Source organism: Taudactylus pleione, unplaced genomic scaffold, assembly GCF_031769625.1.
Source record: "Taudactylus pleione unplaced genomic scaffold, aTauple2 ptg000041l, whole genome shotgun sequence".
NCBI lineage: Eukaryota > Metazoa > Chordata > Amphibia > Anura > Myobatrachidae > Taudactylus > Taudactylus pleione.
Window position 1 is genome coordinate 5,752,491 of NW_028284443.1, and position 16,725 is coordinate 5,769,215.

The 16,725-nt window shown below is 43.0% G+C and overlaps 1 protein-coding gene across 2 annotated transcripts in view; it reads right to left on the reverse strand.

The window, feature by feature from the left end:
• Positions 1–1,482: 1,482 nt before the first annotated feature.
• Positions 1,483–16,725, reverse strand: part of ALG12 (ALG12 alpha-1,6-mannosyltransferase) — a 33,333-nt gene continuing 18,090 nt past the window's right edge. Inside the window, exons 6-9 of one of the 2 annotated variants that reach the window (XM_088457601.1) lie at positions 11,865–12,088; positions 11,510–11,679; positions 11,335–11,410; positions 1,483–1,788 (exon numbers count right to left, since the gene is read on the reverse strand). In XM_088457601.1, coding sequence (XP_088313727.1) covers positions 1,560–1,788; positions 11,335–11,410; positions 11,510–11,679; positions 11,865–12,088 — 699 coding nt within the window. In that variant the 3' untranslated portion in view covers positions 1,483–1,559. The remainder of the gene's footprint in view (positions 1,789–11,334; positions 11,411–11,509; positions 11,680–11,864; positions 12,089–16,725) is intronic. The other variant, XM_088457602.1, reaches the window with a different exon arrangement.

The following is a 16,725-nucleotide window of genomic DNA, read 5'->3' on the forward strand; positions in this document are numbered from 1 at the left end:
TGACCTTTTCTGAGCTTTGGTGGGTTTTTTTCTCCTACCTTTCCTTTTTTAGGTGCTCAGTATGTTGGACTCTTACCTTTTGGGGTTTACAAGTCTTAAATTCTTTTCTTATGTATTATTTTAATTTGTTTTATTATTTTCTTTTATTTTATTTTTTCTTCTCTGATTTAGTTTTTTTTGGGGGGGGGGGGGGGGCGATTATTGTTATACTTGAGAGATTATTACTTTTTATTATAGATGGCAATTCGTATCATAACCTACAATGTTAAGGGTTTAAATAGCCCTCAAAAGAGAACAAAGTTGTTTTTTGATTTAAAGCAAATGTCCGATGATTTGATTTTTCTCCAGGAAACGCATTTCCGAGGTTCTTCCCATCCAGAACTCCATTCCTCCAGGTATCCTGTTGCATTACATGCCTGTGATCATTCACAAAAAAAAAAGGGGAGTGGCGATTCTAGTTGCGAGTCATTTACAATTGGAACCGGAGATGGTGTTCAGAGATAAGAGGGGTAGATTCATTATTATAGTGGGAATGTTAAATAACACATTGGTTACATTGGTGAATGTTTATGCCCCGAATATAAATCAATCTTTTGAGTGTTTATGTTTTGTTCTGGTTTATTTTATTCATTTAAAAATTTTTTATATGAAAATGTAAGGTGAATGTTTATGTTGTCATATGATATGGATATGACTTCAATTGTATTGATGTTCATATATATCTCACAATGTGTTGTGAATGTCACTGTATTCTCCTTTTCCTTGAATAAAAATTATGGTTAAAAAAAAAAAAAAAAAGAGGCAGAACATAATTTTCCCAGAATGCGCTCAAACATGAGATCTGTAAGCTTTGGAAAAATTACGTTTTGCCATCCAAACTTGGAAGAGTGAAGTCAAATCTGAACTGCTTGTCTGTGCTTTATGATACCTTTAGGGATATCTTTATTTAAACATGCACTTTGACAAGATGTGCTAAATATATTGTATATACAATATATTTAGCACAGATGGTGTAATGGTTAGTATTACTGCCTCACAGCACTGAGGTGGTGGGTTCGATTCCCACGATGGCCCTATGTGGAGTCTGTATATTCTCCCTGTGCTTGCGTGGGTTTCCTCCCATACTCCAAAAAAATATACTGGTAGGGTAATTGGCTTCCAACAAAAAAATGAACCCTAGTGTGTATGTGTGTGAGCATGTGGTAGAGAATATAGATTGTAAGCTCCACTGGGGCAGGGACTGATATGAATGGCCAAATATGCTCTGTAAAGCGCTGCGGAATATGTGTGCACTATAAATAACTGGTAATAAATATACACTGAAAAGCTGAACCAAGCAAGAAGTGTATTCCATGTACTGCAGTCATTAATTAAAAACCTTTCATTAGTTATTGATTTGCCATGGCTTTTGCTGTTTTTACATTGGTATATTTACCCAAAAATGCTGGTACTCAGACTACACATTTATTTAAAAATGTTTTATTGAAGACATTTGCTTCTAAGGTTTACATTCGATTTGTTAAAAAAAATAAGTGTGTGCATAAATGCTTACAAATAGTTTACCTAAAGTCAGACCTTTCTAAAATAATTAATTTGGCTATTAATTTTATGTAGACTGGGGGAACAGTAGTAGTATTAAAACCAAATCCATGAAAACTAGATATGTGACTCAATATTTTATGAGTGTTCTTGTAGTGTGACAAATGAGTTGTTTCAAATTCCATAATGATGTGTGTATAGAAAGTCATGGCATTGTCTTCCGGTGTAAGGTCTTCTCTTTTGTCATACCTGGAGGCAAAAAGTATAAATGAAAAATGACAGCCAATGTTCATCCACACTCCCAACTTCCTCACTATTATGCTTAGGATGGGATCACACAAGTTAATTGCCATTCTTAAGCAGATTTAGACCAATTTGCAAAATTGAAATTGGGGTGGATAGTAAATTTTTACTACAGATAGCAAAAAATAAGAGATATGGTAAGAACTTACCCTTGTTATCTTTATTTCTACGAAGTCCATAGGGTTCCACAGGATACCTTGGGGGTATTGGTGATGACGTCAGGCATCGGACACTACAGAGTTAAATTTTCATCCTTCCAGGATGCACTGGGGTCCCTGTCCTATACCCCTCCACCGAGCCAAGGCATCTCAGCTTCATAACAAGCCATAGGCCGGAGGAGGAGAACAAAGAGAGAAGAAAGTCTGGAACACACAAGAATCACATTCTCACCAGAAGGAGACAGAAAAACCGGTGACCAGATCAAAGCCCATCTGCAGTACAGGTGCAACAGGGCGGGAGTCCTGTGGAACCCTATGGACTTCGTAGAAATAGAGATAACAAGGGTAAGTTCTTACCATCTCTCTTATTTTCTACATCAGGGTGCATAGGGTATCCACAGGATACCTTGGGCATGTCCCAAAGCAGTATCCTTTAAGGGTGGGGACGCTCCTGTGCTGGAAGGAGAATCCGCCGCCCGAAGGAAGCATCCTCAGAGGCGAAGGTATCAAATGCATAATACCGCACAAAGGTATGGACAGAAGACCATGTGGCTGCCTTGCACAGCTGAACTGCAGGGGCACCACAGCGAGCTGCCCATGAAGAACCCACAGACCGAGTAGAGTGAGCTTTAAGAGAGGATGGTACAGACCGGCCCTCCTGAATGTAAGCCGTGTGAATCCATCCTGCCAAGGTTTGCTTAGTGGCAGGCCAACCCTTCTTATGGAAACCATACAGGACAAACAGAGTCCGATTTCCTTAATGAACTGGTACGGTCAACATAAATCCTAAGAGCCCATACCACATCCAAGGAGGCCTCACCAGCAGATAGGTCTGGGGAATTAAAGCCCGGACCTATAATTTCCTCATTGATGTGGAAACTAGCTACCACCTTAGGTAGGAACCCAGGGCGAGTATGCAGCACTGCCCTGTCCCTATGAAAAATTAGGAATAGGGGGGCGACATGAAAGAGCCCCCAAATCTGACACTCTTCTGGCCGAGGCAATGGCCAGAACACACACAGTCTTAGCTGTGAGCCATTTTAAATCCACTGAGCCCAGTGGTTCAAATGGTGGTCCTTGGAGAGCCCTAAGGACCACAGCCAAGTCCCAAGGAGCCACAGGTTGAACAAAGGGAGGCTGTATGCGAAGTACACCTTGCATAAAAGTGTGGACATCATGAAGTGTAGAAATCCTACGCTGAAACCACACTGAGAGGGCGGAAACCTGCACCTGTGAAGCAAGGTGAAGACAGTGATCTAAGCCAGCTTGTAGGAAAGCCAAAATCCTGGATATCCTAAAAAGGATCATAGCCTCTAGGTCGACATCATTCAGAGAAAGTATGCCCCAGACTGTGGTAAATTCTTGCAGAATCCGGCTTCTGAGCTCTGAGCATGGTGTTGACAACAGAGCTGGAAAAACCCCTGGACCTCAAGAGGGCAGTCTCAACAGCCACGCCGTCAAAGACAGACGGCCCAGTTCTGGGCGATGGCAAGGACCTTGAGACAACAGGTCCGGGCGTAGAGGCAACCGCATCGGAGCGTCTATGGATAGGCTCCTGAGATCTGAGTACCAGTGCCGTCTTGGCCACGCTGGCGCTATCAGCAGGAGCGTGCCGCCTTCTTGCTTGAATTTACAAATCACTCAAGGAAGAAGGGAGAACAGAGGAAGGGGTACGCAAAATGCAAGGTCCACCGGACCGACAGAGCGTCTACCAGAAGTGCCTGTGTGTCTCTTGTTCTTGACCCGTACACAGGAAGCTTGTTATTGTGTCGGGAGACCATCAGGTCTATCTCTGGAAGGCCCCACTTGTTCACCAGTAGCTAAAACACCTCCTGGTGAAGAGACCACTCTCCTGGATGCACGTATTGACGGCTGAGAAAGTCTGCTTCCCAGTTGAGGACTCCTGGTATGAACACTGCCGAGATGGAACGGAGATTGCCTTCTGCCCTAGAATGCGGGACAGCTCTGTCAGGGCCACCTGCAGGTTCCTCCTTGGCCGTTTATGTAAGCTACCGTGGTGGCATTGTCCGACTGCACCTGCACGGGCTTTCCCTGGAGGACATGTACTGTTTGTTGGAGAGCTTTGAAATACTGCCCCTAGTTCCAAGTTGTTGATTGGAAGCGTAGATTCTGCTGGCGTCCACCTTCCCTGGAAGAAGTGTGGACCAGACACTGCTCCCCAACATCAAAGACTGGCGTCCGTTGTCAGAAGGACCCAGTCTGTAATCCAAAAGGGGCACCCCCTGTTCAATTGAGTAGTCTGCAGCCACCAGGCTAACGACAGACGTACCTCCGGTGACATCACAATTGTCTGTGTCTTTATCCGGTGGGGCAACCCATTCCATCTGGAGAGGATCAACTTCTGCAGAGGTCTGGAGTGAAACTGGGCAAACTCCACCATGTCGAACATCGACACCATGGAAGTAACCTCATCGCCGAGTGAATAGACACCCGGCGACTCTGCAAGCAACTGCAAACTTTTGCCTGTAATGCAGAGATCTTTTCCTCCATCACAAAGATCCTCTGATGTTGGGAGTCCAACACGGCTCCAAGATGGAGCATCCTTTGTGATGGCACCAGGGATGACTTCTTCCAGTTTATCAGCCAGCCGTGAGCCTGCAACACAGAGACTGTCAATTGTAGATGGCGCTGAAGGATATCTAGAGACCGTGCCAACAGCAGAAGGTCGTCCAGATAGGGCAACAAGCAGACCCACTGCATCCGCAGGTGGGCTGCCATGACTTTGGTAAACACTCGAGGCGCTGTGGCCAGACCAAAAGGCAGTGCCTGAAATTGGAAGTGTTGGTCACCTACTGCAAACCTGAGGAAACACTGGTGTGCTGAGACAATGGGAATATGCAGGTAAGCATCCTGAATATCTAGCGACACCATAAATCCCCCGGCTCCATCGCCAAAATGATGTAACGCAGGGTCCATCCTGAACAGAGGAAACCTCAAAAATTTGTTGAGTGATTTGAGGTTGAGGATGGGCCTGGATGACCTATTGGGTTTCTGTAACAGAAAAAGATTGGAGTAATACCCCGATCCTCTCTGGGACAATGGGACCAGCACTATAACTCCAGCCTGGAGCATAGAGTGGATCACCTTCCGGATTTCCCGGGTCTTCTCTTGGTCTGACTGAAGGCCCCTGGTGAAAAACCGGCTGGGAGGCATCCGCCGGAAGGAGAGGGCGTACCCCTGAGAGACCACTTCTCTTACCCAAGTGTCTACGGTTGTGAGACACCACCACTGGGCGAACTGAAGAAGCCGGCCTCCCACTTTGGGGTCCCTGCCTGTCTAGGAAAGGACTGCACTTTGAACTTACCATGGGTCCTATAGGGCTGAAAGGACAAAGTACCAGACCCTGATGGGACTGTCGCCGATGGCAGACACGCAGACTTAGCTGCTGCCAGAGTGGCCACAATTTTGTCCAGATCAGGACCAAACAGGGCCTGTCCATTAAAGGGCAAGCATTCCAATCCCTTTTTGGAATCTGCGTCTGCTTTCCAAAAATGCAACCAGAGGGTGCGGCGCGCAGCCACTGCTGCTGAGGAGATTCTGGAAGTGAGGAGCCCTATATCTAAGGCTGCCTCACTAATGTAAGTAGCTGAGTCTCTGAGGTTACCCACTAACGCCACCTGCTCAGGTGACAAGTCAGCGTCTAGAGACATCTCCAAGCTATCAGCCCAACGCTCCATGGCTCTGGCAACCCAGCACACGGCCATTGCCGGTCTGGACACCCCCCTGAAAGTGAATAAATGGATTTCAGCCATATTTCCACCTTGCAATCCATAGCATCCTTTGAGGACATGGGCAATGTAGCACTCCTCACTAGGCGTGTGACATGAGAATCCACCTGTAGAGGGGTTTCCCATTTTGAAAAGTAATTATCCGCAAAGGAGTATGCAAAAGCCAAACGTTTTTGAGGCTGGTACCGCCTACCTGGCTTTTTCCACGCCTCCTCTAAATAATCCACTAACTGACCAGATAGAGGGAATACAGTGGCATCACCCTTAATATCCTTAAAGAAGGCATATTTAGATTTGGCCACAGGGGGATCGTCATCTGTAGTAACCAAGGCCACACGGACTGCCCGTATAAGGCCAGGTATATATATTTTAGACTTTGACTCCACCTCCTTAATATGAGGGAGCTCCTGGTCTGAGGTCTCAAAAATCTCCCCATCATCAGACGTTATGTGATCCTCATCATAATGAGCTGTCTGAGACATTAAAGGCCGCTTAGCAGGCCGCAGTGATGACTCCCCCTGTAAAACGTCCGTCAGTTGCTATACCGTATTGGCCAATGAGTTTACCTATGCAGGTTCCGGGGAGACCTGGGGGGCGAAAGTGGGAGACACTGGGGTACCATCAGCTGTCTAGGGAACCCCTGCATGGGTGATGACCCTACCGACTGCTGCGATTACCCCATTTGGGGAAATGCAGGGGGCGTCACCAGCTGGCCCACAAGGGTTGTAAGTGCCTTAGCAAAACAAGCCCAGGGCGGTTCCTGCACAGGCGGAGTTACAGAAATCGGGTGTGAAATTATATAACATACCTGACATAAACCTTCAGTGTGCCCCTCACCCTCCGCTATTGGTACAGTACATGCGGTACACTTTAGCTGGAGAGGAAATCTACGTTCACTCTCAGACATGATGAGTGTAACAGAGTGTATGTGACTCCCCTCACAGACAATATTTTTACTGTGAGGCAATGAATACCCTGCAACACCGCACCGCAAGGGCTTTTGCAGAAGAACAGGGATAGTAAAATGGCTGACAGTCTGAAGTGAAAGTACAGGCAGACAGCGCTAGCAATAAGTAGCATACAATGCAGAAATAAATCCCTGCACCATCAGCACTGAGATCAACTACGCAGACACAGAGCCTGGTAGGAAACAGTGCAGCATACTCTGACCTTACTCTGGAGGAGAGGTATGCGGGGGGACCCGGACCGCGATGCCACATGTATCAGCTTCCAACAGAGTTTGCACACTTCATTAGAAAATGGTCGCCGAGGAGCAGAGAGGAGGCGGGCCCGGGGAAGGAGCGCTGACACAGCCCGCCAGACTCCTGTGCAGAGGCACTGTGCAGCGTGGGAGGCGCCGGCTGTTAGACAGGGAAGGCGCACTCCCCTGGCATGCTATTAACCCCTGGGACCCCGCGCTGTGCTGCACATGCTGCGTCCCGCTGTCCCTGGTGGTCTCGTGGAAGCGCAGGTTAATACCTGGCTCCACGCGCAGCCTGTCCCCAGGGAGCCCCCTGCCTGGAGACCAACAGGACTGTTACCGGCGGGTACTCTCCGCAGGACCCCGCTGCTTACGTGCCCCCATGAATCGGGCCACAGTCCAGGTAATCCAGGGTCACCGCTAGCTGTGACCCCAGATACCTACCAGCATCGCCGGATCAGTACCGGCGTAATGGTCCGGCAGGGTGTAGGAGCGACAGCATAAACGTCAGTACTGACTGTCCATGCTGTACAGCTCATTTGTGCAACCACAGCTGCTTGTAGAAAACTTCAGGGGCCATTATAGCCCCACTCTGGTTGCAAGTGATGCGACTCCTGGCCGGACACCAACGAAACAGATGCCTTGGTTCGGGGGCGGGGTATAGGAGAAGGACATCAGTGCATCCTGGGAGGATGAAAATTTAACTCTGTGGTGTCCAATGCCTCACATCATCACCAATACCCCCCAAGGTATCCTGTGGAACCCTATGGACCCTGATGTAGAAAAACAAATAAAATCCTTCTATTTATATAAAATGTTTCACTTGGCCTTGCACCCACTGGCTATGCAGACAGCTCTTGGCATCCTGCTCTAACAGAGTCCCAAGGTAAAAACCTTTTGTGTGCAAATCCTTAGCTGCTGCCACATTCTGAAGTGGGACCCTCTCCCCAAGGTGCTACAGCCCCACAGTCACTGCTTAACTTTTGCAAGTAAGAACATCTACTGATCCTGACACTGGAAATGTGGCACTCGGTGGCGACATTATTGTGAAATTATGCACTGAAACTTCACATAGCTTATCTCTGTATAGAAGTACAGTACTTTATGCTGCATTTAACATTATCCATTTAACTACAGACAATATTTTTACCAGCTGTCTGGTCTAAATTCATATAGATCCTTTTCAAAGTCTCATCATTAGATTAAACCAGCACATTCAACAATTGTTGGGTGATTACAAACTGCTTCCACAAGATGCAACAGCCTAAAGGCAATAGTTCCCAAACTGGGTGTGGCTGGGCACTAGCAGGGGTGCCACGGGTTGATGGTCCAGGACCAAATCAAATTATTTACGGTAATAGGCAAAAAGTGCTGGTGACTTCCAATCATAAAACGTGTGGACAAACAGACGAGCAACCGACGAGCAACCCTGTCCACCACTACATAACTGGACCTAAGGATGACAGCTAAGCACAATTTACTTAATTTAATAATTTTTACTGTGTTTCTTAGTAAGAAACTTTAGGCCTAGGAGTTGCTGTGAAAAAAACTGATACTCTAGGTTGCCGTGATTCAAGAAAGTTTGGGAACCACTGGCCTAAGATGTGTTGCAACCTTTTATACCAAAATATTAACAAAGATACACGTTCTTTCAGCAAGTTTCTTGGCTGATTGAGTATTGCTTACACTTCATTCTCCCAGTTATATTCTGGGGAGCAATGTCATGGCTGAAACATTTTGAAAGCACTCTAGAGCACTATAAAGTATTGTTTTCATTACACTGTGACTATATGAAGTATTATGATTTTACCATAGATCAATGAAATTGTAAATATGCAAACTGCAGCATAATGGTATATGGTTTTATTAGTAAGTGCATGGGTTTCCAAACCAAGACTATAGAATCTGCTAGGTGCAAAGTTTTGCACCTTCTGACCGAAAAAGCTGGGCAGATCTTGGGCATTCCTTGCAGAGTGCAAGCTAAGAAGATTAATGCAGCTGCATGCAACAACAAGATTTTAGGGCAGAGTGCAATCCTATCTTCCTTGATATAGTAATGAGCCTAACGTTTTGTAAAATGATCTTGTCTATCATAAAGGTAATAAGTAATTTGTCCCATGAATGCAACCTGCCAGGATTAGTTTCCAGTGGAAGGCAATGAAGGATTTTGTTGCAGCTAATATATGCCATACTAGTTTTGCAGAGTGGTAACAGAGAATAAGGTGGTATGGAAGGAGAAAGCTCCACAAATCTTTAGGAATAAAGGCTTCCATCATGGAGTTGGGAAGTGTATGGAGCTGGTCCCCAAACAAAAGAAATCTTGGGGCAGGTCCACCAATGTGAAGGAATGTTCTCGCGTGACCATAGGCCCTGATTCAGAGCCGGACGCTCTGACCATAATTCTGGAGCGTCCTCCTGGACGCTCGTATAGCTGTGGGTCACCACCCACAGCATATACGAGCGTGCAGGATGATGGTCACGATGGTCTTGACCATCGCCACTGCGAGCCGAAGCCTGCGGTTGAGTACCTCAAACGCAAGGCCCGGAGTGATTTTGGCTCTATCAGAGCCAAAATCACTCCCACTGACATCACTAGTGATGTCAGTGGGGCCGGCTTCTGACGGTAGGCGTTCCCTTGGGAACGCCCCCGTCTGGGAGGCACGCCCCCGGCACGCCCACCAAAGGGGGCGTGCTGTCAATCAACATTGACAGCACGTCCCCTTTGATCAGACACAACGAATGAAGGAAAGTCCTTCGCTCGTCGCGTCTCGCGCATGCGCACGACGGAGCTCCCTCCGTCGTGAGCATGCGCAGACCATCGACCCACTTGCGAGCGGACAGTCGCTCGCGAGTGGGTCTGAATCAGGCCCATAGTCCCTAAAACAGTTCGGTTGTTGGAAGCATGTAACATAACATGTCAGGCATTTTTCACAATGTTGTAAATGGAGCATGGACTTATTTCAAAAGGTCTGATCTTAAGGCTACTACAAGAAAGGTAATAGAACAAAAAGAGGTTGTCTTAATCATAAGGCGCACAATTTTAATTAAAACAACTCTTATTATTTATTTCATATTTAAATAAACAGGTACGGTTTTCATGTCATAAGTAATAAAGGTTAAGGTTTAATTAAAATTGTGCGCCTTATGATTAAAACAACCTCTTTTTGTTCTATTATTTTTCAGTGTATTTACAGTTGTTAGGCAGTGGCACCCCCAGCATTAATATTACATTATTATTTGGACATATTGTTAAATAGGATCACACAGGTTTAATCGATGTATTAATTAGAAGAACTGATGCAGTAACCTTTTCTCTTCTCTTTGTGTATACTCCAAGAAAAGTATTTTGGATGGTAGCTAAACCATATTGATGCACAAAGTGTACAAGCTGCATAAAATTACATTGGGCCTGATTCAGGTCTGGACGGTATTGCACATCTGCAAGGAAGCGGCTGTGCAATACCGTCCAGCAAATATTAAAATACTGCAGGAGGCGTCTAGAGGAAGCAGATGCCTCCTGACCGCAATTGCGATCCGCGTGCAGCATGTGCTAGTACCAGCCAGTCTGAGTAAGCTGTGAGGCCAGGAAACCTGCGTCCACAGACGCAGACTATGGCCTCAGCACTCCCGGAAAATGGGGGCGACGCGCCCCCGTTTTTGGGAATGCTGGCCAGGCACACCCCCACTCTGTCCCCCAAACACTGACCATCCGGTCCCGTTTAGCACATGCACAGAACAGGTCCTGCACATGCACGGTTTTCTGATAATCGGAGAACTGAGAATACTCGCAACACCGTCATGAGCTGAATCAGGTCCAATGTGTATATTGGGAAAGCTGTATGCAGTTGCAACTTGAGGCCATCATACATTCAGTTTAACTACATTTGTTGATTTAACATACCAAGGGGGAGATGTTTTAAGCCTTGAAGAGAAATAATGTGAAGAGATATAAAATACCAACCAATCAGCTCCTGTTGCAAACATAGCTTGTAATATAACAGAAGCTGATGGGTTGGTACATTATCTCTCTCCAAGCTTTGATACATCGCTCCCTAAATAGTCAACTGTATACTATGAAAAAAAAATAAAATATTTAATTTCACATATTAGAAATAGAAGGACTTGAGGTTGCAGTTCCTTTAAAAAACACCTCAAATATTTTCTAATTAGCTAATTTATAGGAGGGACAATGCATTCAGTATTAATGTTTCCCAGTTTACACAACAATAGGATGATTGCATACACACAGACTTTCCCTCTCAGTACTCCTTCCTCTGGATCCTGATATTCTATACAGCTGAATGGGTGGGGGGCAATGCAAAGCATAAATGTTTAATGGCGCCCAAACTATATAAATACTCTCCAGAAAAATTAAAGAACTTACTTCCAATGCGAGTTTAATTGTAAAAATCGTGAGACTCCAGTTTGAGCAGCTGCCACATCTATGTGAATAGACACATCTGAAAAAGAAGTAAAGACATTTGCATATATTTCACTAAAAAACAGCATAAAAAAATACAAAAGGGGGAACATCTTAGTTTGAGGAAAAAGCAGCTAACCTCTAGAAGGGTCCACCAATTTATGCAAAGCATCCAAAGCAGCCCCACCAGGGTAATTGAAATGGGAGGCATACAAAGAAGCTACAGAGTAGCCCGCATTTGCCAGTAGATGGGCTATCACACAGAAAGTGCCACATTTGAACATCCAAGATTTCTGATAGTTATGAAGTCTGCAACAGTAGAAACACAAATCACACTATACACTAAACAATGGATTATACAACATTTTATTCAAAGTATAGAATTAATATACTTTGTTTAATACAAAGATGAAATAGCACATGCATACATAATTCATCTGTAACACATTCAGAGTGTGTTTTACTAAGACTTTTAGCAGATGAGTGATACTTACATATAGGCACATCCTTTAGAAGCCACTATGTTTAAAAGAGGAAATGTGTAAATGATAAACCGTAACTCTTTATGAGGAAGGAAAGAGTACAAAAATATGAAACCCACAGCTGGTGTAATCAAGAGACACATCCTCCTGTCAAAAAGGCCAAAGGGCAGAAAGAAAAGGCTAAATGCCAATGCTCGAGGCAACACTGAATAAAAATACCACAGAAATGGTGATGTCTTAGAAATGCATTAAGGAAAAGGATGTCTCAACAAAGCAGCAATCATTAAACATAGAATAAAAATAAGTTACTTTGGTAACAAATGCTTTGTTATTTCTAGGAATGATGAGATGAATAATAATAATAAACACACCACCACATACATTCAAATTCTACAAGATTATTGCAGCATTCACCATCACCTGAATATAAATAGGAGAAATATATCTAGTGTTGTGATTTGGAGGGTAAACGATCACTACACCTAAAGTGTTACTACCGATATAGAAAACATTTTTACATATGGTTTCATTGCTTACATCAGTATAAATTTGTTTGATAATTGGTATACAATGAACCACTTAAAATTTGGAACAGGATAGAATTGTTTCAAAGGAAAAACAACATTTGTACAGGAATATCAAAATAATATAAATTAGACCAAACACCGACTAATAATGTATTAAAATTTGAACTACTATATATTTTATATATATATATATATATATATATATATATATATATATATATTCTCTCTAAAAAAAATATATGTCCATGAGCGTGCACTCAAGAGCTGATGCCATTTTCAGAGTGCTCTATAACGGTCACACCTCACATGCCTTGTGCTATGTGACTTAATCATAACCATTGAAGAAAAGAGCACTCGTCTTCAGCATCCTAGTAGAAGGCAGACGATTTTTATCAAGAATGTATTTGTAAATTTTTCCATTCATCCTTCTTTCAATAACATGAAGTATGCCAGTACCGTGTGCTGGAAAACAGCCCCACACCATGATGTTCCCACCTCCAAACTTCACTGTTGGTATGGTGTTTTTGGGGTGATGTGCAGTGCCATTTCTCCTCCATACATGGGGTGTATTATGGCATCCAAAAGAGTTACATTTTGGTCTCATCTGACCAGACTAATTCTCCCAGTATTTCACAGGCTTGTCCAAATGTTGTGCATCAAACTTTAAACAAGCTACAACATGCTTTTTCTTCAGCAATGGAGTCTTGTGAGGTGAGCGTGCATACAGGCCATGGCGGTTCAGTGCATTACTTATTGTTTTCTTTGAAACCATTGTACCTGCTAATTCCAGGTCTTTCTGAAGCTCTCCACAAGTGGCCCTTGGCTCTTTGACAACTCTTCTGATAATTATTTTCACTCCTCTGTCAGAAATCTTGCAAGGAGCACCTGATTGTGGCCGGTTTATGGTGAAATGATGTTCTTTCCACTTCCGGATTATGGCCCCAACAGTGCTCACTGGAACATTCAGAAGTTTAGAAATCCTTCTGTAACCAATGCAATCAGTATATTTTGCAACAATAAGGTAGTGAAGGTCTTGAGACAGCCCTTTGCTTTTACCCATCATGAGAGGTTTCTTGTGTGACACCTTGGTAATGAGACACTTTTTTATAGGCTGGGACTGAATCATCTTATTATAATTTGCACTGACAATGGGCAGGATTGCTTTCTAATTACTGATAGATTTCAGCTGGTGTCTTGGCTTTTCATGCCTTTTTGCACCTCCCTTTCTTCATGTGTTCAATACTTTTTCTCTGTGTCATTTCACATTATTACACAACTTAATTTATGGACATCTATGGTTTGATTTCTTTGCATGTGTGGATTGCATGGGTTGTTGCAGACATTCCGTGAAAATGTAATTACAAAATCCCCATTACAAATATATTTATTCAGAAAAATGTTGATGTGTTCAATACTTATTTTACCCGCTGTATATTAGATAACAAAATAATTATTAATAACAGAATACAGCAATTATAGTTATCGATAATTACTTTTCTTTTACAAACTCCATGGCAACCCCTATGGTTTAATTTAGGTAAAGATACTACTAGAGGATAAAAACGCTCATCCCTTCCCCCGCAATGGCGTATATAATGAAGCTCCTCCTCTTCCCCTGTGTCTCAGAGTAATTTCCCAAGTCATCTCTGTAACATCTGAAATAACATGAGGTGGGAAAACTAGGCTGACATTGAGTATTTAGAACAAAATGATTTATTGGCAAATATAATTTGTTGTTTTCAACCTCAATAATACACAGCATCCATTGCAATGGGATGTACCAAATCAATAATGAAAGAAGAGATGAGAAGGAAAACTAAGCCACATATGCTGAACAATTAAACATTTGTTTAAGTAGCTGTAGATAAAAAATGGACATTCAGTAAAGGTGAATATATTTACATGCAAATGAATGGAGAAGGTATAAGTAGCTGTTCAGCCTGCTTTCTGGCAAGGTTCTGTCACCAAGTCCTGAGTCCTCATTACCCAAAAGGTTGCCACTGCTTGAGTTGAATAAGCTCTTAATATTTCTTACACATTATGTCCACGTCTTGTATGATTACTGTAATCCTTCTTAAAATGCTTTGATTTGGATGTGATGGAATCACTAACAAGCGTGGGACCTTATATAGACAGGTGTATGCCTTTCAAAATCGTGTCAAACAACTGAATTTACCACCGGTAGACTCCAATTAAGCTGTAGGAACATCTCAAGGATGATCAGTGGAAACAGGATGTACCTGAGCTCAATTTTGAACTTCATGGCAAAGGCTGTGAATACTTATGTACATGTGATTTCTTAGGTTTTTTATTTTTAATTAAATTTGCAAAAATATCAAAAAATTTTTTACACATTGTCATTATGGGGTATTGTGTGTAGAATTTTGAGGACAAAAATTAATTTATTCCATTTGGGAATAAGGCTGTAAGATAACAAAATGTGGAATACTTTCCGGATGCACTGTAACTAAAAGTCTTCTATCCTGGATAAGTATTCCATAACTGCAATCTCTAGTAGTTTTTTTTTTTCCCCCATCGACTGGCTGTGAGTGCAAAGATGGTAACAAAACCTCCTGTTTGAAATGAAATGTAGATGCAACTTTTGTCACCAAAGCTGGATTGGCTTTTATGACCACTTTAGCCTTCAAGATATTTAAAACCGATTTGCATCATAATACATATAACTCTCCAACAAGTCTGCCAAAATAATTGCCACTAGGAACAGTACATTCAGTTGCATCCAATTCTTCAATAGTATAAGTGTGTTAATAACTTACTGATACTCCTTTTTATCTAAGCATACCTGTTTGATTTCCATGTCTTTAAACATATTTGCTGTACATTTGGGTGAAAATGGACCCTGAAGCAATAAACCTGCACGAGAGGAGAGGAAATGGAAGAAGGGCATAGACTAGTTGAAACCTCCAGGGAATTGTCAATACGTTCACTCTCAATCACTGAAGCTGCGTGTTGAGAGAATAGACTTGGTACATTGGCATTCTGGTTTGTTGTCATAATATCCAGCTGAGGAACCACCGGGTTAGTTGTTCCACCTGAAGACATGTGGGTTGGTAGGTCTGTATTTTGAGTCATTTTTCCTCTGGCAGAGCTACCTTGTTACTTACTGTATTTAAGTTCTCACCCATAAATGTTATTTGTTGTTAGAGGAAAGCATTCTTTGTCCTGTTCACAATCCTGCAATAAGGTTATCACCTGCACTGCCTAGGCATTTACATGCTCCTATATTCCCATCTCTAGGATGTCATCAAAATATATTTTCATCCCCTGGTTTGTTTGTCTTTTTTTTTTTTAGTTCTGCCACAGACCTTACCAGTACCTTTGTAAAAATTTGTGGAGATGTTGCCAGGTCAAAAGGCAGATAAGTGAATTGAAAGTTTTGTCCCATAATCTAGAACCGGAGAATTTTCCTGTGCTATACTGCAAAACGAAAACATCTTGAAGATAAATTAATGTGAGAAAATCTCCTTTGCTGAAGGAACCAGAGAATTATATCCTCAAAGCCATGTGAAGCTGTCTGGCACAACGAGTCTGAAATAAAAGAAAAACTTTCACCGTTCTGATCTAAAGTAACTGGGGCAGTTGCTCGGACTTTCTAGACCATCTTGCAAATTCTCTAAAGTTGGCCATACACTGAACTATAATTGTTCACATCAGCCAATAAAACAACTGTTCTGTACTATGCTCGTTTAGTGTATTGACCTGAACAATAATCGCTTACAGTCTGACAATGGCTGAAAATGGTCAGGATCGTTTGGTTTAGTTATCAGACTAGTCCGATCCTCCCGACTATTGTTCAGCTGGCTTCAGGCAGTGAATGGACATTGCCACCATTTGCAGAGTAAGGAGGCACTCCTTTTATCCTGCCCTCATCAGTGCCGGCTGCATTAAGGTGCAGTCTATGGCTAGTTTAACTCTGCTGAGTCAAATTGGAATAAAGAAAGACATTTCCTTTTGGTTACTGATAATGCTATCTGATGTCCATTTCTTACTTTTTCTATGAAATATCACCGGTGTCGTAAGAAGCAGATTCTGACAAGTTCTTGTGTGGTTTGCATCCTTTCACATTTTGTCTTTAAGGCTCAAACGGATTGTCTAGAGATGGTCTAGACTAGAGTACAGGTTCTCAAACAGTGCATGTTTTCCAGGTCTCCTCACAGAATCACAAGTAAAAAAAATTTGTTCCACCTGTGGATCTTTTCTTTTTAAATGTGTTAGTGAGAAAAATACACCTGGGGACAGAGTCTGGTCTAGAGATGGAAGGAATATTCTGTCTGTTCTACAATCTTCCTAATTTATGGCTTCTTAGGTCCTTAATTGCTGATGTA